Genomic DNA, 24,909 nt, shown 5'->3' with positions numbered 1-24,909 from the left:
AACTGCCTTCCCTACTTCTCCAAAGATCAAAAACCATATCACTTCATGATGGCTGTGCCCAAGACAGTTTCCAGCCAACATACCATCCACAAGTCCTTTGTTTGCCAACAGTATGACTATGTATACATACATGGTTAAGCATCCATAATCTGTATGATATACACTATATATAAGATACATAATCAAATAGCTGCCCTTCATATATGTGTATATATACATACTTTTCATGAGCCAAAGCATTTTATGCCAGCTTTAAGCCAGGGACAAGTTTTTACAGCCAGTTATAAACCACTGGAATAAAAGTTTATATTGGAAATGCTTAACTATAACGGTGCTAGTGGGCTCTGCAATAACTCCAATCTCAGAATTTAATAAAATGCAGTCGCTATTCTACAGTAGCAGCACAAAGAGCCCCATTAACTCTCCAATTACTGCAGGAAGAAATAACATTTTTTGCAGCTAAAGCCAAGAGAGATGGAGGGAATGAAGAAGGAATTGCTTCATGTTCCAACTTAAAGCCTCAGTTTAAAGTAATGGGACATATTAAGAGGCTTATTCTACACAATGTAATATTTATTTCACTCGTTTCATGTAAGTGAATTTCTGTATAACAGCCAATTTTAAGAATGTTTATTTAATAAATAATGGGGGAAGGGAAGGGAAGGGAAGGGAAGGGAAGGGAAGGGAAGGGAAGGGAAGGGAAGGGAAGGGAAGGGAAGGGAAGGGAAGGGAAGGGAAGGGAAGGGAAGGGAAGGGAAGGGAAGGGAAGGGAAGGGAAGGGAAGGGAAGGGAAGGGAAGGGAAGGGAAGGGAAGGGAAGGGAAGGGAAGGGAAGGGAAGGGAAGGGAAGGGAAGGGAAGGGAAGGGAAGGGAAGGGAAGGGAAGGGAAGGGAAGGGAAGGGAAGGGAAGGGAAGGGAAGGGAAGGGAAGGGAAGGGAAGGGAAGGGAAGGGAATACACAGAACATGTGATGCACAGTGCAAGTGCTCACCACCAGCTGCCCAATGCCCAGCCAGTCATACAGTATGGAATATCCATCTGGTCATTTGAGGCCAGCTGTCCTGGCTGTGTTCCCTCCCAGCTCATTGTGCACGCTCAGCCTCCTCACTGGCAGGGCAGCACAAGAAACAGAGTCCTTTGCTTTGTGTAAGTACTGCTCTGCAACAACTAAAACATCAGCATGTTACTACCACTATTTTCATCAAAAATCCCAAACAGAATATCATAACAGGTGCTATGAAAAAAAATTAACCCTATCCCAGCTAAAACCAGGACAAGCAATTTTATCATTGCTCGAATTGATGAAAAACAAATTTTGGTTTCTATCAAGAGATGATCTTGTTTTATTTTTCTTGCAGGTTTGCATTCAAAAGGGCATCTGCTAATAGTTAATAGGCTAACAAGATGGCTCGGCACATTAGTAAGGGAATATATTGTGCCTGAAGTACTCCAAATCCTGGTTTGATCACAAAATGACAACTGCATGAAGGACTGTGATTGCCGTGGTGGCAAATTACACCTCAGGCTCCAGATAAAAGTCAGAAAATGTTCTGAATGTGAAAATACCACTAAGTTAATATACACGTGTTTTACAGACACATACTCTGAATTACTGCTACTAACAGATAAGTCTCCAACACAGATGAATTTAGTACAGCTTTATTGTTTTGAAATAGTATGATAATGCTTCAGCAAAAGTAAAAATTACTAAGTTGCTACTCTGCCACTAGATCAATATTAATTTCATAAAAATTTGACTTAATTCTGAAGAATTTGAGACCAGATCCAGATTTCTGTAACAGTGAAAAAAAAAATCGAGGGAAAGACAGACAAAAATCAAACATAATGTGCTAGATATTTAGATGGCTAGAAGACATGTCCCAGATCTCTTTAAATTCAAAACTGAATGTAGGTTATAGCCAATATAGCCATACAGTCAGTTTTGAATATCATGTCTGACTGCTTTTCCGGTATTAAAAACAAAAACAGCATTTTAAATAGATACCCAGCTTTTCCTCTCTTGCCAAGTATTTACTCAGCTGGTATCACATTTCCCCCTCTCCATTCCACAAGGCAAATCTCTGGAGTCCCTTTGCTAAGCACAGGTATACTGAGATTATTATTTATAGCAGCTTTGTTTTATTGCAACAGAGCATTTAAAGCTAGCAAACACTCCAAGTATCTACCAGAAGAACTACTATTTAAAAGAAAACCCATGTAAATTAAAATGAATCTCTACAGTTACAACTCACTGTGGTAGTCCTTGTGCTAGACAATATGCATTTCATACATAATTTCCACAATACTAAAATAAACAATTTTTGCTTATTTGCATGTGATTTTACAAAATACTTAATTTTCCAAAGGAAAAAATGCTAATTGTAAAAATTGCCTCTTGAAAAACCTTGGTAATTTGCAACCTTTTGTAACAAACTCGGCCTAAGTGTTATTGTACTCAGAAAGAAAACAGAGAGCCTAAGGTTAAAAAAATGATTTATGCTGATTTATTCTGATTTAGCACTTTTGTTTGCAGTGATGAATGGACTACTTGTTATTTTCAGCCAAATTTCATGCTTGATTCTTCATCTCAGAAATACAAGAATGACAGATACTATTTCCTCCTAGGTGCTCTCCACTATACTCCAAATTCTATTTAAAAAAAAGCACTGAGCAAAACAAACGACCACTACTTGCAAACATTGGTAGGAGGTATAAGCTCAACAAACTTTTATTTAAATTCAAATGACATTAAATTTACTTGCATCATTACACCAAATTTAGCTTATGAACTTTGGACTTTAACTGAGTCACAATCCTGGCAACAAATATATAAAGCAGATATGCAAGCATGTTTTTTGATCAAAATGTAGAGGACTCTTGCATGTAAACTTGAGGACATACAAAATCATTTGTAGTATCGGGCATTAAATTCTCATACAACTTGCAGACTCCCATATATAAACAAAAAGAACAAAGAAAAAAGGAGAAAAGGACAAAAAAAAAGACAAAAGAAAAATGAAAATTAGACAAAAAAAAGAAAAAAGAAAAAAGAAGAGAAAAAATAAAAAGGGGGAAAAAAAAGGAAAAAGGGAGAAAAAAAAATAAAAAAATCACACCAGACATACAAGCAACCAAGTACACAAGATTCCAGTTAAGATTCTCACTACATAATGCATCAAAAATAGGTTACAAATCCATTTTTCTTTCTCCAGACATCATATTTTTAGCTTGAACTCTTGTATGTGTTATTTCTGTCTGGATAACTAACTAGTGATACACCAAAAATAGACTAAGGAGTGTTCATGTTCGAGCTTTACTTTTGCAAATATTTCCTAAAACTAACACAACTCAAAATGCTGACCAAAAAGTTTATATAAATGTATACTCTCACAAAAGGCTTGAGCTGAGGCAAATGGTCAGTCACAGCTCTGCAAGACTGAACAATGCTAAAGACTGACATTTAGGTTTGACATTTGGGTGGTTTCCAATCATAGTGGCTTTCTATAGACTTATCAGTTGTCATTGGAACACTGTAGATTTACAGATTGGATAAATGATGGCTACATACACACAGATCAAAGAGCCTGATTTGTTGTTGTTTTCCTTTTCAATTCAAAAAGTTAACAACCTTAGTGAAATGGCCTGGAAAGACTCAAGAGTACTGCTGAAATATGTTGTTTAGAAAAAAGGGATATTCCTTCTACTTGATATACCATCTAGGACCATTTGCATGACGGAAGAATAGAGACAAAGCTGGGTTGCTAACTCCTCTGTTAGCCAGCAATATAAGTTGATGTGTTTTACAATTATTCAATGATTCTAAGAACCCTCTACATTTCAGTCATCAAACGCCACTTGAGTTTCAAGGGTGTCAAATATATTTGAAAATAACGTCACTTATTTTAGAAATAGGATTCAAATATCCTATCAGGATTTTCCTTTGAAAACATCAGTATCTTATTTATAGGTTCTTTGGTTTTAGTTATTTGCTAGCTCTGCTGAGCAAAACTGCTGTACGAACAACCAAACAGCTAAGCTCAAAGGTCAATACACCCCATTATTCTATTTTCAGCAGCTACTAGTGCTGTAAAACTAAGTTATTAAACGCTTATAGAAAAACATAAGAGCAGGGTACATACCAAAGAGCACTCTTTTCATCGTACTCTCATAGCTCCCAGCGATGTGTGATGTGACTAGTCACATAACTGATACATGGTGCTTCACGTACAGATCTTTAGTTGCGCTAGCACCAGTACATTTAAAGTTCCAGTTTTCAAATCCAAACAGAAAAAGTACTAACCTTATGTTACTCCAACTATGTGTGCTGGAAACAAACACACAACAAATTTGAAGACCACTGTTTCTAAAAAAGTCCTTCAACTCAACATAAACAAAGGCTTACAGCCTCCAAGGGAATAAAATAAGTATCAGTGCATTTGCCATGAAAAAGTAGAAGGCTGGTAAGCAGTATGGAAGGCCCTAAAAATGCAAAAGATCAGTGTGACTGTGAAAGGCCCTCTATGGGCAAGGAAGCAATAAAGACTTCCATGGAAAAAGAGGGCTTATGCAAGACAGTCAAAGTCTCAAGCCCAAGCTCAGATGGCACATAAAGCCAGGGTCTATATTTGAAAGAACTCTTTTTTCCCAGATGGAATGAAAAAGAACACAGAATTCAGAGTTTCTGTAGGTTTTGCCAAAAGGAAAGGAGATTAGAGAGCTGGAGATCAGTGGGAAGAGATTTTGAAAATGAGATCAACAAAACTGGACTGGGAATGAACTGATCTGAAGACAGTGTATGCCCAAGGAACACACAAAACCTATTTTTTATTTGAAGTCTTTCCACCAGTTTTGTTCACATGAGTAACTCTACTCATGGCCCACTGTGCTGTGATTCTATGATCCGTAAGAAATTTTTCACTCAGAGGGTGGTGAGGCCCTGGCACAGGCTGCCCAGAGAAGCTGTGGATGCCCCATCCCTGGAGGAGTTCAAGGCCAGGCTGGATGGGGCTTTGGGCAGCCTGGGCTGGTGGGAGGTGGCCCTGCCTATGGCAAGGGGGTGGTCTTTAAGGCCCCTTCCAACCCAAAGCATTCAGTGATTATGCAATTCTACTGGCAACTGTGGAATAATCTAGGTATTTAAATGCCAGTGGAGTCTACATTCAATCCCTCAGTGTCATCAACAGCAACAAAACCACGGAGCTACCTGTAATCTCCTTCTTATAACCTGTTAGCTCCCAAAGTATAAAAATGACAGCCATCTTATGGTGTAATGGCTCTTCCCTGGCTCTAGAGTCTTTGCAGTCTCCTTTTTTTCACTACTCTTCTTCCCCCGATTCTCTCCCTTCTGCTGGTGAGAGAACTTTAAATCAGATGAAAAGTGCCGTTAAGTATTCATGTAATTGGAAGTTCTACAGAAAGCACTGAATCTCCAGCTTTTCAGCTATGTAAATTTGCTCCACAATGCTTTATTAATTTGATTTTTTTTTTAATTGTATGGTTTAACATAACATCACCAACAAAGACGTGGGCCACATTCTTCTCTTACTAATATAAATCTGGGAGAAGCTATACTGAAGTCACTTGAACTAAAATAGCGTGAAAACCAAAAAGAATGCAAAATTAAATTTTCCAACTTCAAAGATCTGCAGGAAGCAAGAGATGATGACTGTAATTATTATATGCAATCAAGATTCTGTTTCCATAAAGAAATCCATTGCAAATTAAAAAAGACAGGAAGAGATGTACAGAAAGTGTAAGTAAAATGAACATGCTTTCAGGTAGAGTTTTTCCCATAAAGTCAGACTTCAAGAGAAACGTAGCCGCCTCACAGTAGTGGCTGCTGCAACTGACATCTTAAGACGCCTAATTAGGTCACTCTATGCATGCACTATCATCATTTCATACCACTCTAACATGCTGGGGAAACAACTCCCTTAAGAAAAGGGAAGCATTTTGGGATATAAAAAACACAGTAAGTATCAGCTAATGAGGAACAGAGAAAGAAAAGTGCCAAACACTGTAAAGCCCTGAAACTTAAGATAATGACTAAAATTTATGACTGCTTCCTTCCCTGGCAGACAGGAGTACAATTAGAATTCTCAAAACAACAATCCCTTTGTGCTGGCATGCTGTTATGTTTATACTGCTACAGATAGACTAGAAGATAAAAAAGTAAATAGTACAGCACCCTTTTTAACCCAAGATAATAGCACTTTTTTTTTTTTCTTTTTCTTTTCTTTTTTTTTTTTTTTAATGTGGCTTTGGGCACAGTTTTGCACATAGCTTAGTCTTAACTGAAGTCATTTGGGTAATTATCATTGCATGGGCAGGAATTAACCATTTACGTTAGCTTGCTATATGCACAGAACCTCTGTTTGGAAAAAAAAAATCACATGAAACAAGAACAAACGAGCTATTATGAGTCACTTAATAATTCCCTTTGCTGTCCAAACAGCTTGACATTTAAACAGCTTAAATTATTCCTTTATTTCCATTTTTAAAAATTTGAATGTGCTTGGCTTGATGAACTGTTGAAAGAAAAGCATCAGGAAGTATGCATGTCCTTTCTTTCATCCTTCACTTATATTCAATGATATGGATCACTTGGAACAGACAGTTGTTAGAAGAGGCATAAGGAAATACTGTAATAATGCTTATAGGTTTTCTCATCTCCTTCACAAAGAAAGCACTATTACAATATTCAGAATACGCAATCTGGATAACCACAGATGGTTTTGCAACAGAACACCCTGCAGGCATTCCCTACAGATTCTGGGAAAGGTACATGCTGGGGAAGCACTGACATCTTCCTAAATAGACATAGCATACCAGCAAATGAATCTTGAAGATTTCATCTACTGTGTGCTGTCATTTTGGCCTACACAGCTCTTGTCCCTTGCTCCTTCCTTTTACATTGTGTGTACATCTTGCTCTTCCTGGTTCCACTGATCACTACTCTTGTCATACATCTAAGTAAAATGGCTATCTTCTTACTCATTTACAGTGATGGGTCCATAAGGACCCATGTCAACCTTTAAGCATCATGTCTTTGAAATAAGAAAGTAAGCTGCTCTCTCCATTTCATACGGCTTCAAGAACATGTTACTCAACATCATGCTTACCTACAAATCAAACCTCCATGCAAAGCATCAGAAAATATAATCTGTAGTGGGCATCCAAAGCAACCAGGAGTCATATAGATCTCTTGACACTTTCATTTATGGGTTAATTGAGCAAAGAACTATCATTGCAAACTCAGTTTATGAGTATAAATAACTCATAAGTTATTTATAAAGCAATGAGGCTTATCTGACAAAGGAGAGTGTCACTGAATGCCAAAGTCTTAAATGTTACAGATCTTTTTAAAAGTGAAAGTAAATCTAAATCTAAATCTAAATCTAAATCTAAATCTAAATCTAAATCTAAATCTAAATCTAAATCTAAATCTAAATCTAAATCTAAATCTAAATCTAAATCTAAATCTAAATCTATACAATATTATTATTGCATGCCAGCAGTATTTTCTGCTTTTTTTCTTAAGTAAGATTGCAAGAGGAAATCTGAGAAAGAAATCTACAGAAATATAAATCACAACGTAGCATGAAACAAAAAGTTTCATCACTTGCTTAATTATACAGTTTGTAAAATGAAATCTAACACAGTAAGCTTAGCAGTTGGAACTTCTGGTTCATCTAAGCACTTAGGCTGGCAGTTGACAACTGCTCTAATAGTTCCATACAAAACTAATAGTCTGTGAATACAGCTTTCCCTTCAGTCCTCCCCTTTCAAAATAACATTGCCTTTAATTCCTCCTTCAGATGTTTTTTCCGTAATATATATGCCTAAAAGCATCAATTCTAGTGTTGGCACTAGGCAAACTGTGAATAAAAATAGTGTTTCATTCTCTGCTATGAATAAATACTATATCTGATTACCAACTTGCATATTTCTTATAACACACACACACAAAAAAAGGGGAATTTTAATTGTTAGACACTGCTATACTAGTACAACTAGTAGAACTAAAATTTTATTGTCACTGCACAACTGGAAACTGAAAAATATTTAATTAAGCTTTTTATTCTCCACAATTACATGAAAATTTGATAATATAATCCTTAAGGTTTGCCTTCCTCAGCTTCCAAAGACCAGTGTTTGACTATAAAACCATAAATCACAAACAGCTTATCAATAAACTCTGCATCTGAATTTTAACATGCTCCTGTTTTGTCAAGACATAATGGTGAAGTCATTGACAAAAGAAAACATAACAAAATGATAGCAGTATCAAGTACTGAAATGAATAGATATAATAAAAGAACTTCAGTTTTGCAAATGAGGAAATTCAGAGACATATCTAATAAGCTTATATTTTTCTTCCTGAGCCTTATGAAAACTAATGTTCATAGCACAAAGGATGTAAGTAAAGAAAACTAAGAAAAACCTACTCAGCAACAACTAGAGTTTTAAAACTGATTTAACAAAAATAACACAGCAACTTCATATTGATAGAAATTTGACACTGTTAATTAGATGATAAAAAGGAGTCTAAATAAATATAGAAGGTGAGATATCAAGAATTTTCTTTACCTAGCCATTCCCAGGCTGGAAAAGTTGGAAGGAACTATCAAAACATCAAGCCTGGAAAAGGGATGGGTGCCCAGTGTGGTGTAAGCAGCTGAGAGGCACTGAGGAATGAGCTGAAGTAGATGTTCTTCACAGCATTTCATAAGGCACCAGGGAGCAAAGACTCTGTAAGGAATGACTCTCTGCAACCTGGCAGCAGGATTTTGGAAACGGCAGGGATATTCCACATGTCCACAGCTTTCTTCATGCCATCTGATAATAACAAGAACAAAAAATGGTTTAATACGATATCAGAAACATGCACAACAGAGTATATTAACTCAAGGATATTTCCTAAGCACTGGAATGATATTTTCTAGTCACCAGAATCACAGAGTTAGTTCACATAAAACCATCTCATTTATCTTCTCATACCATTCATTCATGCAAAGCACTGTGAAAACATAGGTCAGAATCTTTACTACATACCTTACTGAAACTGATATAGTTACTCATAACTAAAAAAGATGAGAGTAGTCAAACCTTGTTTTTATAATAGATGTGAATCAATTGAACAAGTGCTGAAAATGTAGATAAACTAAGTAATAATACAACAATATTTGTTCAGAGAATTTCTGTTTAAATCATAACATTTTTATTTACCCCATAAACATATCAGGTGCAATAGAATGAAATTTAAAGTTTTTCTGTTGTTGTTGTCAGTAAAAAAATTGCTAGGAGTTTTTACAGTATTTTTTTTTCTCAGGTAAAACATTAGATATCAATTCAGTCTTATCATCATAGACATTTCAAGCTATCACATTAGGATCCAGATTATTTTACATTATCCTTACAGAATATTCAAAACTGTAGCTGGAAAGATGAGTAAACTTGATCCTTCCTAAACACTGAGTCATATACCTTTACAATAATTTATCTGCCCAAATAGACTTGTATCTAAGCAGAAATCAGCTTCATGTTTTCACCTCCTAGGTAGTCTTCTGTGCAGCACAGAACCTCTCCTTGGTTTCAGATTTCATCTTAAAGAAGCTGGTTCTATTATGCCTTGACAGGCAAAGCATTTACTGTTACTGCACCAAGTATCACCAAAAGCATTTATATTTGTAAGATCATGCTCCAGGTGAGTGCTGACACACAAAAACAAATGAAATCACGTAGGAAAGAACTACATTTTACAGAAGTGCCAAAACTTTTAACACCTTATATAACTTTTTTTTTTTTTTTTAGTGAAAGATGTAGACATTGATTACATATATTAGCAGAGAAACTACATCCATCATTATACATTTTTTTTCCAAAGGGTAGTTTAAACCAGAATATTTTTTTCCCTAAAAGAATGTAACTTTGTATTTAATTGTCAGAGTTGATACTAGGCAGGAACCTGAAAACTAGCACCCTATCTCTTGTGGAAGTTGCCATGGAGTCCTTAAGAAGATAAAAAACTTATTTTACATTCTAGCTCCGCTTAATATTTTGACACAGTCTCCTTATGTCAAACTCACTGGCACATGGATATAAATTACATTACACCTTTAAACACCTCCTTCAGAAATCCCTCGTCTTCCTGCCATACAAGAGTCTATCCCCATTACCTTCTGTGAGACACTACCTTAATATGTGCTTGTCTATATCCATTTCACATCTTTTCCAGAAAGCTCCGCTAATGGCTTGGTTCCATAGTCTTAATAACTAAATAAATAATAAGTATTTGTTTTGCTAACTCCCAAATAAACATATTTTTTTTGGCAGTTTTTCTTTCAAGACATTAGTTGTATTTATTTCACTGTCACTACTTTATCTGTTGTAGATACATCACCTCATCTCTGTCAATTAACTCACCCAAAAGGGATAATGATAATGACCATCATACTGATTAAAACTTGCAGTAACTTTTGTTAGAAAAAGTTACAAATACATTTCCCAGTTTCCAGATTTTTTACAAAAAAAAAAAAAAAAAAAAAGCTCATTTACTCATTTACTCTATCACCACACTTGTCAGAATAATCTTTTGCATTAAATTGATAAAAAATACCTATTCCTGAACAGGCTGTACTTAACAATTACTGAGTATTCCTGTTTAGGTAGTCATATTAGAAACATATAAACATATAGATGAATAAACATAAAACAATTTCTAAAAGTTTATCAAACCTACAAACTATTTTGAAGCTTGACTAGGCATGTCTTACTGATCTTGGACAAAGCATGAAAGTTCCTATTCTCAAGATTTATTAGCATTTGAAAAAAATTAGTCAAGCTGCAAACCACAGAATCCTTTAATTTTAAATTCCAATAATTATGTCCTCATTTTCCTAAGTCTCACTAACTCTGTCAAAATGGTAAGGACTTCCACAGTCTTAATGTTAACACAGTATTAGCCTCAAAACAGTTACCTAACAACATTTTTTTAGGCTAAGCTTCTAATTGCAAAATAGAAAAAACATTTAAGGAATCTGAAAAGCTGACAGTAATATGTGAGAAAATCATGTGCCATGTCTGAGACTGCTGTTAACTAAGGTGAACACATGTGGAAACAAGCTATATTGCTCCACAACATTAATTTTTAACTTCATTTCTCATTTGCAAGCCTATGTACTATTGTGATGTTCATTCACAACCCCGTAATAATTTAAACACTATGATCAGTTTTGACTGGATTGGAAAGAGGGATAGATGCATTCGTAATAATTACTTTTCTACACATTTGGTGAAAAATAGCTAAGTAGCCACTGCACATACTGGACAACAAGCTATTTCTTTTATTGAATAGAATGAAGAATCCATCTTTCTTTCACAGGACCACTGCAATACTACACATCACCCTAGGCAAAACACTGCAAAGGCCAGCTCTAACTTTGGGATGGGACTGGACTGGAAGGGAAAAGTAGGGGACTTGGAGTGAGTAGGCACGATGGTACTAGAGGGTACTACGCATCCAGAATAGCCCAAGCCTAGTAGCATCACAGATACTGCAGGCAGGCATTGTAATAAAAGATGGAGAATCTGGTACTGTTACAGCAGGGCATTAAGCACAACAGGATGTAGGATGCAAATCCAGAAGACATTAGGATTAGACCTATTACTCACTAAGCAGGCTGTTTTCACATAGAAAGAACCACATCGTTACCTGTGAAATAAAGCCTTTGGAATTATTTCCATGTAAAGATTTTTTGGTTCACATTTAAAAAGTTCTATTTTGATTCCTGTACTGAAATGGCTCCAATCCACAGAGTAAATGAAAACGCTATGCATATATACCATTTTTCAACAATAATCTAAACACCAACCTGAAATCAGCTTGTGAACATTGCAAAGACAACTCATTGTTTGTCTGGACAGCAGGTGTGAAGGACTGTTTAACTTCTTGCCAGCATCCCACAGCGATAGTGAAGGTGGATGCTGGCATTGGCATAGTCACATAGTAGTACCAGCTCATGACACCTGTGAGTAAAAAGAACATTTGTACAGACTCATCAGTCACAGAACACAGACAGTACTTGATATTTTTATGTACTTGAGACTGTGGACCAAACCTCTTGCCATACATCATGGTTATTTACGTTGAAGAAGGGAAAATAATTCCACTGGGACAAGTAAAAGCAGTCATATGTAACCACCACAGATTCAGTATTGTTCACTTACACCCACATTCCTCTGTCTGCTGATATTTCTATCTATAAAAAAAAATAATCATTGCTGAGATGTTATTAATGCAACTTAACATGACTGTACTCTTACTGACCAAGAAGTGCATCAGATACAAAATCTAATAGAATCTTCAGACACAAAAAGATTAACATTTAATTCTTTTGACCCTGGATCACCACCTCATGATTTTGTCTTATCTGTATGACCTTGCACAGAACAAACACTTTTCTTTGTGTTCTGGACAGTACCAAACTGACAGGAAAGATTTAACAAACAACACTAGTGCTTGTGAATCAGACCTGGCAATCTGAGATACATGATGTGCCAAACAGGCAGTGAGAAATCAAAGCTCAGAATCAGATGGGATATTGCCAAAGTCAATGATTTGGTCAAGATAATCCAGGAGCTGCTATAACAAGATTAGAGAGTCTATTAGAAGCTAAAAAGATGAGTCTTATCAGTATGGGAACACAGTGCTGGAAGACAGAGAGTACACTATAGGCTGACTGTATCTGTGAACATGTGTGGACAAACTAGAGGATATTTTAGGACAGCATACCTTTCATGAATTTAAATGTTACTTAGGTTTTCCATTTGTCCCTCTAAAAATGAATACAGCTTAAGGGTAAAATTCAAGTACTCCCTTATGGACCCAAATACAGTTACTACACCATATTAATACCTTAATTGCTCTTGGAACGAGCCTAAAATGAGTTACAAACTACAGAATCATGCGCAAATAAGTGTAGCCATGGAAACTGTGAAAACATACAAACTTCAGTTGTTTTAAGAGAACATTAATACTTGCAATGGTATTCTAACCAGGGCTACGGAACACTATCAAAATGAAAATAAAAGAAAAGAAAAAAAAATCCTGTGGCTGCCAAAAGGCATAGAGAAAAGAAACAACAGCACAGCTAAACTACCTGTGGGTCCCCTAATGCACAGAACATCAAGCTGTTCAAAGAAATGACATATAAAAAAACCTTTTTGCATAGCCTCAGTAAATTTTGCCACCTACTATTTTGTATAAGAAAACAATATTGTATAAAGCAATCTAAGAGGAAGATAAAACCTCTGCCTCTTACATGCCCTAGCAACCACCTATACTCCCTCAGTCCATTCTGCTTCTGGCAACACTTACCATTACCATCAGAAAGCTTTGATCTGTATTGTCAGCTGAACATATATTATTCCTGTAATTCTCCTAACCTTCCAACAGCATGGGAGTAGAGGGAACTTATTTGCTCCAAACACATTTGAAACAAAGAGGACAACTGTTTTGCCAATTTATTTATTTATTTATTTTTAAACTTACCAAGGCTAGCAAACAGCCAAGGAAAGCAGATCCCACTTCGAGAGACAGATGCCACCCAGGAGAGCAGCAATTTATCTTTTTGAAATACTAGACTGTCATGTAGTAGTGCAATGTAGAGCTTCACTGATATAAACTGTGCTAAAAAGCCCACGCCTGCTCACACTGAAGCCAATAGCAGCTTTTCCTTTCACTTCAATGGGCGCAACAAAAGACTGAGAGGTAGTCTAAAAAACTTCACTCAGTGTAGTATCTGTTATGTAAGATGTGTTACAAAATGTTCTATGCAGTTACGTTAACAGTAAAGCCTTCAAACAGCAAAGGAAGAGAATTTGAGGAAAAACTAATGCATTTTCAGCTGTGTTCTGAAGAATGAAAGTCAAAAGGCAGTCACAGAAAAACTGTTCACGATGGCAGAGAAGGTACAAAGGAGAAGGCTCCCACAGCAGCGAGAAGATTGTCTAAAAGGAAAGGGAAGAGGTCTGTGCCATGCAAACAGAGGCGGTGGAGAGGGTTACAGTGAGAAACATGTTTAGCAAGGCAGGCTGGAGCAAGCAAGACCATAGAGGTTTTGGGGGTTTTGCTTTTTTTTTTTTTTTTTTTTTTTAATTTCATTTGAACAGAATGTCGAAATGAATGGGGAGTCAGTTTAGCAGTCCAGAGAGAAGAACAACATGTACTGCACTCACAAGTTAATATGAGCTGGCAACAAACATATGCTTTTCAGAGCCAGAGCAAACCTTGAAAAAGGATGAAGGCACCAAAGAAAACAGAAAATCAGTTTTCTTGATATGTGTCTCCAGATTTATGTAAACTTGGGTTTCCTGAAGAAGAGACGAGAAACTGACATACAGCTCCTCCTCTGTTTTCCAAGTCCTGTATATTTTACAGGCATTTTAGAGACCATGCAAACTCTGGATGTTCCTAGAACAAGATCCAAGATTTATATTGTCTTTACACATGCAGCTTGGGCTCATTCTATTTCTTGCAGGGATTTTAGATGCCCTCTCCATCCATACTCTAGAACTGTACATGATAACTGTATATTTATCCCACAGTGGTTTTCTCTTGAACAACTGAATCACAAGCACTGTCATGATCATAGAATCACAAAATGGTTTGGGTTGGAAGAAACCTTAAAGATCACCGAGTTCCAACCCCCCTGCCATTGGCAGGGACACCTCCCACTAGACCAGGTTGCTCAAAGCCCCATCCAGCCTGGCCTGAAACACTTCGAGGGATGGGGTATATACAGCTCCTCTGGGCAACCTGTTCCAGTGCCTCACCACCCTCATGGTAAAGATTTTCTTCCTTATATCCAATATAAATCTACCTCATTTTATTTTAGTGGTATTGTCATACCACTACACTCCCTGACAAGGTGTCTCTCATCATCTTTTTTGTAGGCCCCCTTTAAGTATTGGAAGACACCAGCAGGTCTCCCTGGAGCCTTCTCTTTTCTAGGCTAAACAATGCCAAGTCTCTCAGCCTGTTTTTACAGAAGAGGTGCTCTACCCTTTTGAACATCTTCACGGCCCTCCTATGCACTTGCTCTAACAGGTTCATGACTCTCTTGTGCTGGGGTCCACAGAGCTGAATGAAGTACTCCAGGTGAGGTCTCACGGCCATGATTCTTTTGATGCAGCCCAGGATACGGTTGTCTTTTTGGGCTGCAAATGCACATTGCCAGCTCACGTTGACTTTTTTTATCCACCAGAAGTCCTTTCCAGACCCAAGTCCTTTTCCACAGCACTGATTTCAATGAGTTCTTCTGTGGTCCGCCCTCATGTCTGGGATTGCCCTGACCCAGGTGAAGTACCTTGGGCTTGTTGAATCTCATTAGGTTAATGTGGGCCCATCTTTCAAGCCTGCAAAGGTCTGTCTGGATAGCACTCCCTCCCTCTGTTCAACTGCACCACTTAGCATCACTTGGTGTCATCCACAAACGTGCTGAGGGTGCACTCAGTTCCACTGTCCATTTCACCAATGTAGATATTAAAAAGTACCAGTCCCAGTAGGGACTGCTGAGAGGCACCACTTGTCGCTGATCGCCACCTAGCAACTGTGACATCGACCACCACTCCTTGGATGCAACCATCCAGCCAATTCCTTATCCACCAAATAGTCCATGCATCAAATCCATGTATCTCCAATTAAGAGACAAGTATCTTGTGTGGGACCACATCAAAGGCTTTGCACAGGTCAACACACAACATCATTTGCTCTTTCCTTTTCCACCAATGCTGTCACTCTGTTGTAGAAGGCCACCAAGATAGCCAGGCATGATTTGCACTTTCTGAAGCCATGTTGGCTGTCACCAAGCACCTCCCTGTCTTCCACACATCTTAATATGGTTTCCCAAAGGATCTGCTCCATGATCTAACTGAGCACAAAAGTGAGACTGGCTGGTCTGTAGCTTCCCAGGTCTTCTTTTTTACTCTTTTTAAGAATGGGTGTTACATTTCCCCTTTTTGAATCACTGGGAACCTCACCTGACTACCACGACTTTTCAAACTTGATGGATAGTGGCTTTGCAACTTCACCTGCCAGTTCCTTCAGAACCCTAAGACACATCCAATTGGGTCTCATGGACTGATCTTCGATGGTGGATGTGACTTCATTCTCTTGGTCCCTGCCTTGAGACTTGGGAAGCGTAGTAAGAGCAATTTCTGGTGAAGGCTGAGGCAAAAAAGTTGCTGAGTACATCAGCCTTCTCCATGTCAGCTGTAACCAAGTTCCTTGTCACACTTATCATAGGGGTTATGATTTCTTTTGTTTTCCTTTGCTGTCTTGTGTACCTGTGGAAAGTCTTTGTGCTATTCTTCACATCCCTAGTCGAGCTTCACTCCAGCTATGCCTTGTCTCTCCTGATCCCTACACTACCAGGCTGGATCCCTATAATATTCCCAGTATGCAGGTCACTGCTTCCCCTGTCTATCCATTTCCATTTTGCGCTTTTGTTTGGTTGAGAGGTCCTGACCCAGCCATGCAAGGGAGCTCTCTCTAAAATGTGTTAACTGATGAGTGACTTAAATGGTCTTTATATAGGCAACACTTCTCTACATAAGCTACCATGAAGTACTGTTTCAAATAAGAGTCCCATTTATCTTCTGTCTCCTCTCCCTGGTAAGGCTATCTCCCAACTTCCCATTTTCTTCCATAACTTTAATTCCTTTAGTTAACTTCCTTCAGACCAGTGGTTTTGTTTTGTTTTCCTTTATATCCCCACTATGCCTCGGGATCACAAGCTCCACTCTGCTCCTTTTCGGATTTCTCATGCCTGCCCTCTAATTTCCAGTGGCTTCCTTGTAGACAGCACCACCTCTAGGGTATGAGAAAGTAGTGCAGATCAAAATAAGATGGCTACCCTTTCTCTACTAGAAATAATAACATTTTGTACCACCAATAAAAAAACAAACACATTTTCGGACTAAGCAAGGGCACCCTGGGAACAAGAGATTAGGCAAGGGTTAGTCAATGGGAAAAATAAAGGAAGAGCACCCGAGTCCTTTTATTTGTAATGCTTATTTCCTCTCCTTAAAATCAAACAATTTAAAAGTAATTATATTCCTATATATAGTTACTTTTGGTGTAATATTTCATTTTCCAAAAATTATTTTTTTCCAGTTTTACATAGCAAATCTATCATATCACAATTACGCAAACCATTCAGCAACAATCACCTATTCGAGGAGGTAAAACTGGAAAACATCACAGTCCAAACTTAGGACTACATTTAACAAGAGAAAGAAACCATAAGTTATTTATAACTGTTCAAAAGAACAACTTAAAGGACATTTATTTTCTGTACTTGAAATAATAATGGATCATGTAATTACTTACTAGAATTTTTAATGCATTATCTTTCAAATCATGAAAATTGTTCAAGTCCTGCAAAGTCCATCGTAACTGAAGAAACATCTGAGAGTCAGTATTGGTTAATGCCTGATGGATCATTTAAATTGTCTGTATTTTGTGGTGTTTATGTTGGTGCCAACTATTTTAGGGGAAAATATACCAATAAGTAAAAACAAATTGCATGATTTACTAAAAAAAAAACCCACAACTCAGCTACCTCTAGGCAAAAAGAAAGGTACCTCACTCTCCCAGAATTTGATATACAAAGTAAGAGCTAGCACTAGTATGTAAAAATGCAGTTTAGTAAGCAGTTATCCCAAAACTACTAATTGACTGAGGCACGAGGGTGAAGAACCCTCCAGCTTTCCTTGTAACTTGTAGAAATCTTTGATCTCATCTGAAAACCAGAACTTCTCATCCAGCACTCTCACGTTCATGCTGGAGCATTACTTCAACACTGACACAGAGGGATGAGTAGCATAAGGAATCACAAAATGGCTTGGGTTGGAAGGGACCTCAAAGATCGTCAAGTTCCAACCCCTCTGCCAGAGGAAGGGATGCCACCCACTAGATCAGAGTGCTCAGGGCCTCTTCCAACCTGGTCTTGAACACCGCCAAGGACGGGGCATCCACAACCTCTCTGCACAACCTGTGCCAGTGCCTCACCACCCTCTGAGTGAAGAAGTTCCTTCTAATCTCTAATCTAAATCTCCCCTCTTTCAGTTTTAAACCATTCCCCCTTGTCCTGTCATTATCTCATCGAGCAAAGAGTTGCTCTCTATCTTTTTTATAAGTCCCCTTTAAGTAATGAAAGGTCACAATGAGGTCACCCCAGAGCCTTCTCTTCTGAAGTCTGAACATCCCCAGCTCTCAGCCTTTCTTCATGAGAGTGGTGCTCCAATGAAGCATGTGACAAGCTGTCAACTCACATGCTGTAATTCCTGATATACATTGGAGATCAATCAACATGCGTACCAGACTCTTACACTTTGCCTTGGGAAAAGTGAGAAGAGCCTAAATAAAAGCTGTTGCTGCTAGCTATGTTGCAGGTGATGGCTTCTCTATCACTGTATTTCTAATAACTGAACACATCTTCTAGCTGGCATTGAAGTCTGCACAAGACAGAAACTCAAGGAATATATGAAGGTAATCACACAGAGAGCAAGCCACTGGATTTCATAATTAATGGTTGAATATCTACCCCCTGAATATGAATCAAAATCAACATTAAGGTGCTTCTGACTACATATATTTGCACAGTGTATGTGTTACAGTAATGGAATAAAAGTTACACTGAGAAGCATTGAAAAGTAAATACAACAGCTAAATGGTTTATATGGCACATACATATGTGCTTAGGGACGTGATTTAGTGGGTGATAGTGGTAGTAGGGCAATGGTTGGACCAGATGACCATGGAGGTCTCTTCCAACCTTAATGATTCTGTGATTCTAGGATACACTACTTCCAAAAACTACAAACAGCAAAGGAGGAATCTGACTATTCCATGAGATTAGTCTAGCTTAATCTAGCCCCAGTGTGGGATCAAAGCATCTGTGCATCAAGAGATGTAGCTCCATGAATCAGAATGCAGATCTCTGTTTAAATGCATATAGGTATAAACCTTGCTTGTTCTCTTGTCTGCCTGCATGCTTGTTACAAATGCATTTCTTAAAGGAAAAAAGTATTAAGCTAACTTTTAGCTCTGTTCAGAATAAATTCATTCACAACTGCTTGCCAAAATGCTTATTCTTTCCAAGAAACCGCATTTTAAAGAATATATTTTGGTGTTCTGCCAGTTATATGTAATTTTATAAATATGCAGCACAGACATAGCATACTGTACATAAATAATCTAGGGAAAAATAATTTCCATTGAAGGCACTCTGAAAGGCTTCAAGGTGTGTATTATAAATGTAAAAAAAAATGTAAGTTGGATAGATTTCATATGCCTCACATAACTGCATAATGACAACATATGTGGGACAGGCCATTTAACAGCACAGGCCATTTTTATCTTTTTAACTTCCAAAAGTATTACTAAAGAAACTAGTGAATCTGGACTCCTGAATTCAATAAGAATTTAGCCAGATTAACACTTGAACTTTGTTTTTGTTTTTACATCATTTTTCAGAATATTAGTCCTTTCTTTTCTTTCCTCAGTACCTCTTCTGTACCTTTTAAAAATTCCAAACAGCTCTCTAACAAGCATTTGCCATTTTTATCTGTATATACACACCCAGATGATAGATGATGAGGCTGTCATCAATTACTGAGTCTTTGAGAGGTACTAGAGCACAACGCTTAGTACCTTTAAAAAATAAATAAATAAACAAATCTTGTTTGTATCACAACACCATAATCAGGATAAGTGAAGAGCTTTGTGTGCACCACATAGATTCAAAAGTAGAGTCTTCCACACACTGGGGAATGCTATCCTAGAGAGAGGGAAAGGACAGAAATAGAGAAGGTGCATCTGCTGTTTTTCAGTAAAGTTTAGTACAAAAGTTTGCTATTGTTACATGTCTACTAAAGGAGACAGCTTTAATGCTGCATTTGGTTCTTCCCTGTTCACTACACACTTTTCACTCAGCACATCATTAGCACTGTGAAGCTAAAATGAGTCATTTCCTCGCTGCTGGCCTTTCCATTAAAGACTTCTTACGCTATTTCTTGCTTTCACAGAGATCTTAGTAAAAGATATACACCACGTTAGCCTTATAAAAAAAAAAAAAGAAAAAAAAATAAGCATATCTTTAGGCAGACACATGAATTACCAATATAAACTGACCCATTGCAACTACTAGAAGGGTTTGAACAAAAACCCCATCTATTCTCCACAGGGTGACAAGGCTGGCCTTGGGTGACTAAGCCGCAATACTGTCATTAATGATATGGTACCCTGATGTCATTCTCAACGTTCTCAACACTCCATCAACAGCATTTTTAAAATGTTTTTCCCCAGTATTACTTTTACTCTTAATTCCACTATAAATTTTTAATGGGTTCTTTAAACTAGTGATGAAACAATGTTAATGAGGAAATCATTCTTTCACAATACAGACTTTTCAACTACCTAATTGGTCTACGAGAATATTGATTTTAACTTACCTATACCTATTTATATTGCCTGAAAATCTTCCCCAGGTTTCCATTTCTATAAACTCACATAAGCATCCTTTTTCCTGTTAATATTTCAAACCATGCAGCCACTACTAAGGGACAGGCAACAACTCATTAGCAAGGTGTGAGTGTCAATAAAATTAATTAAACAATAATGGCAGAGCTGTTCTCCTAGTCTTAAACCTAGAGCACTCTTGTTTTCTTGATGCCAAGTCAGGAAAGTATTACTGCCTAAATGAGCTGAGAAGCTCATCGTGGCATTTTTCCATATTTCAAGAGCAGAGACAAGGCTTGAAACAGGCTTCACATATGGCCAAAAATAACCAGATAATTTAATGCAAATGATGGCTCTGAAATCAAGGAAACTTTCATTCCTTTTTTGGTCCCTAAAGAGTAAACATGCCTTTTTAAAGGGGAATAGAAGAAAGACTTTCTTCACTGAAACACCAAATTCTAATATTTTCAATGAGCCACTTTTAAACAATCTTTTCAGAGAATGGAAACCTTTGCAGAAAACTTCACTAAATTCTACATTTGTTTTGTCCAAAAAGAAGAAAAATTATGTACATCAGAAGTATGCTTAAGCTCCTTTTCAGTATCCAAACACCTGAGTATCTTTCTCATTTAAAGAAAATTTTGGCCATATCTAAATATAGGCATCAGCCTCATTCTGCAAGTCTTGAGAGACAAATTTATTTTATCACATAAGCTATGAAGGATTACACAAGAAGTCTGTTCATCATAGCAGTAGCTAAAAAAATTCTTAAACTTTGACTAATATTTGAAATTGTGAAAGAATACAACTGAGCAAACAATTCCTCAAACCAGGAACAAATAAAAAATAAAAAAAATAATAAAAAGGAGTTGTTAACTTTCAGGACAGGTATATAATGTAAAGTATTATCTTGCTGTAAGTGTTGCAAGCTTGGAACCTGCTTACATGTTGTCAATATTTAGAAAAAAAAACACATGGTTGACATGCTGCTGTATATTTTTTCAAGGATTCACAAAAAAAAAATCTTTAGTGCCACTTAATAACATGATACTTCTAAAGACTCTGCAGAAAGGGAGGTGAGACGTGAGACTAACATGCCTTTTAGATTAATAAAATTATTTAGGTTGGAAAAGACCCATGCAATCATCAAGTCCAATCAACAAACTAGCCCTAGTAAGTGCACCATTAAACCATATCCCTAAGCACCACATCCACACATCTCTTGAACACCTCCAGAGATGGCAACTCCACCACTTCCCTGGGCAGCCTATTCTAATGTCTGACTGCCCTCACTGTGAAGAAATTATTCCTGATATTCAATTTAAACCTCTCCTGGTGCAACCTGAGAGCATTTCCTCATGTCCTCCCACTTGTCACCTGAGAAAAGTGACTAACAGCCTCCTCACTACAACCTCCTTTTAGATAGTCGTAGACAGTGATGGAGGTATCCTTCCCAGCCTCTTTTTCTCCTGACTAAACAGCCTCGGTTCCCTCAGCCACTCCTCAAACCTCTTGTTTTCTGACTATAAAACTCTAGTTCTTCTCTGTACATTCTTCTCTGCACATCCTTGAGCAACTCAGTATCTTTCTTTTAGTGAAGGGACCAAAACAGAACACAGTACTCAAGGTGCGGCCTCACCAGAGCCAAGTACAAGGGGACAATGACTTCCCTAGTCCAGCTGGCCACACTATTTCTCATACAAGCCAGAATGACATTGGCCTCACTGCTGGCTCATGTTCAGCTGGCTCCCAGCCAGCATCTCCAGGTCCTTCTCTGCCAGACAACTTTTCAAATACTCTTACCCAGGCCTACTACTCTGCATAGGGTTGTTATGCCCCAAGTGCAGCACCTTGCACTTTTCCTCATTGACTATCATGTATTTGGACAAGGTCCATCGATACAGCCTATCCAGATACCTCTGCTGAGCTTTCCTACACTCAAGCAGATCAACATCTCCACTCAACTTGGTACTGTCCATGCATTTACTGAGGGTGCACTTGATCCCCTCATCAAGATCATTGAAATATTAAACAAAACTGGCCCCAATTGTTGCGTGTTTTCCAATCCTCCCCTACCTTCCTTAGGATTGTAAATATTAAGATCTTCAATTACTTCAAAACCAACACTTCGAAATAGTTCAACTGGAGGAAGATCTTCCTTGAGTTTTAAGAGCTTATTTTATCAGAACGAGTGAGATACAAGGTCTATAAACCTTATTTCATCTATTTACAATTAGAGTACATGCCTGTGGAATGGTAGGCCTTATCCAAATATAAGCAGGACCATGTAACTGGTAACAGCACCTTTCTCCATTACAAATGGAAGTGTATACATTTATTTAGGGATTTAATTTTCCCTAAATAAAACATAATTCTGAGTAAAGCTTAGACAAATGTCAAGATTGACTTCCATTTTGAGACGGATGCCATGCTGCATATCTATTGGCATTGCCCTCTAAAAATCAGTGTACATAACCACTGTCTGGATGTTAGATTCATCCCACAGAATGCTCACATTTAATTTACCTCCATTTCTGTGTGTCAGAACTAAGCTCTCTTCTCCTGTCCACAGTCTGACCACAGAGCTGGGCTTTCTGCACTGGTGAATGTTGATTACAATCAGCAGCGGTGCTGTCTGCATAACTGTTACTACATGTGCTGGGGGAAAGTGAGTTAAAGTAAAGAAGAAACTATGACCTATCTCCTGGGGCTAGCATTGGACCAACTGTACTTAAACGAGGCCTAACTAAGGAAAGGTGATTCTAACTACTAATATTATTAAGATGCATGACTATCCTAACTTTCCACTTAACACCAAAGAGTACCACTTCCATAAATCAGGCTACATATTTAAAGGCCTGACAACAGAACAACTGACACTAGAAAATACTGACCGTATTTCCCAAAGAGTCTCAAAACTAATGGGAGCAAGACACACTTCTTGTTATGTGTATCGCTACCATAAAAACTTCCTCCTCTGTGCAGACAGAGGGTTAAAGAATGAAGTACTACCAATACAGAAGAAAAATGCTTGCTTGCTTGCACACATGGTATGATCTTCCAATGAGAGAAGGGGAAAAAAAGGAGAGACAAGAAGAGATGAGACAAGACAAAATGAGAGAAGAAGACAGGATATCAGGTACATGAGAACTGATCAGATATCAGGTACATATGAACTGATATTCTTCATTCATTCAATATTTTTCAGAAAACGGACATGACACAATGATAGATCCTAATCACTGCCACACCACGCTACAATCGGACTGAAAAACTAAAACATAAAGTTTAATTAATTACTAAGGCTTGAAGTGGTCAAGAGCCTGATACGGTACTTTATCTGCCAAATGTTCAACTACAGAGAGATTGAAAACAGTCAGTTTACAACAACTGAAATCTAGGTCTGGAAAAAGTAAAAGAATCCTTGAATTCTTGGCACAGGTAATTTCCACAGAATGACATGGAGATTACAGACAGACATGGTTTATGTGCTTTTACATCCTTTCAAAAATCATGCATTCACTAAACTGTATCTCTAATTATGAAATAACTGAAACTACTTTGCTGTAGAAAATATATTTCACCTTCTTGAAGCTGGACTGGTTCTGCTGAGTTTTCACCACTCATTAAAACAACAAAGCTTGCAGCTGTTCGGACTGATGCTTGCCACGTTGACAAGGCAATGGGTGGTTCTTGGCAAGGGAAAAGAGCTCTGTTGTTTATTGGTGATCCCATCGTATAAACACATGGCCTAAATTGGAGGAATAGAGATTGAAGTTAGAGTTACAATAAGGAAGACTGAATTAAGTTTTCTGTCAAAAATGAAACATATTGTTGTACTGCTTTTACATTTAACCTTCTCAGCTATGTAGATATCAAAACAGTATGACATGAACCAACCAAATTATCATCTTAGCCATTTAAGAGAGCATGAAGAAAAGAAAAATTACTACAGTAATTTTTGCCCATACAACAAAAGAATAACTCTAAGTATTTCCTTCTTCCACATGAGGAAATATTTTCCAGCCTCATACGATAGCTCTACACTGGAACCGCAAGACCAACGAATTTTCCTGAGTATCTTCTACAGATGCCATTGTAGTCTTCACCAGCATCTGTGACACACTGTTGTCATCACACTAGTGCTTTCATTACCATTAATCCCATCTCTCTGTACAACCTGGTGGCTTGTCCAGACTTAGAGCAATAGATCTAGCACTGAGCCTCATGCAGTCACAGCCTCCATAAAACTTGACATTTTTGCATTTCTTATTGTAATTAAGGAAATGCATGCTAAGTCAGCTGCCTTGCAGGGTTCCAACCACGGCACATGTAATGAAAAGGATGTATTTCTTCCATATCAGCCTCAGCTTCTCTCGATTTTTCC

General features: G+C 37.6%; 1 protein-coding gene across 9 annotated transcripts in view; it reads right to left on the bottom strand.

Moving 5' to 3' along the window:
* The window catches only part of AOPEP (aminopeptidase O (putative)), a 199,148-nt gene that overhangs the window by 152,937 nt on the left and 21,302 nt on the right, over positions 1-24,909 (bottom strand). For all 9 annotated transcript variants that reach the window (XR_014687343.1, XM_084504751.1, XM_084504750.1 and 6 more), the window contains 3 exons: positions 24,107-24,273; positions 11,872-12,025; positions 8,588-8,836 (listed from right to left, as the gene is read on the bottom strand). Coding sequence is in view for 8 of the 9 variants with exons in the window: in XM_084504751.1 (XP_084360877.1) it covers positions 8,588-8,836; positions 11,872-12,025; positions 24,107-24,273 (570 nt within the window). In the remaining variant the exon portion in view is untranslated. The remainder of the gene's footprint in view (positions 1-8,587; positions 8,837-11,871; positions 12,026-24,106; positions 24,274-24,909) is intronic.

This window comes from Aythya ferina (assembly GCF_964211825.1).
Source record: "Aythya ferina genome assembly, chromosome: Z".
Classification (NCBI taxonomy): Eukaryota; Metazoa; Chordata; class Aves; order Anseriformes; family Anatidae; genus Aythya; species Aythya ferina.
This window is presented reverse-complemented; position numbering and strand designations above follow the sequence as displayed.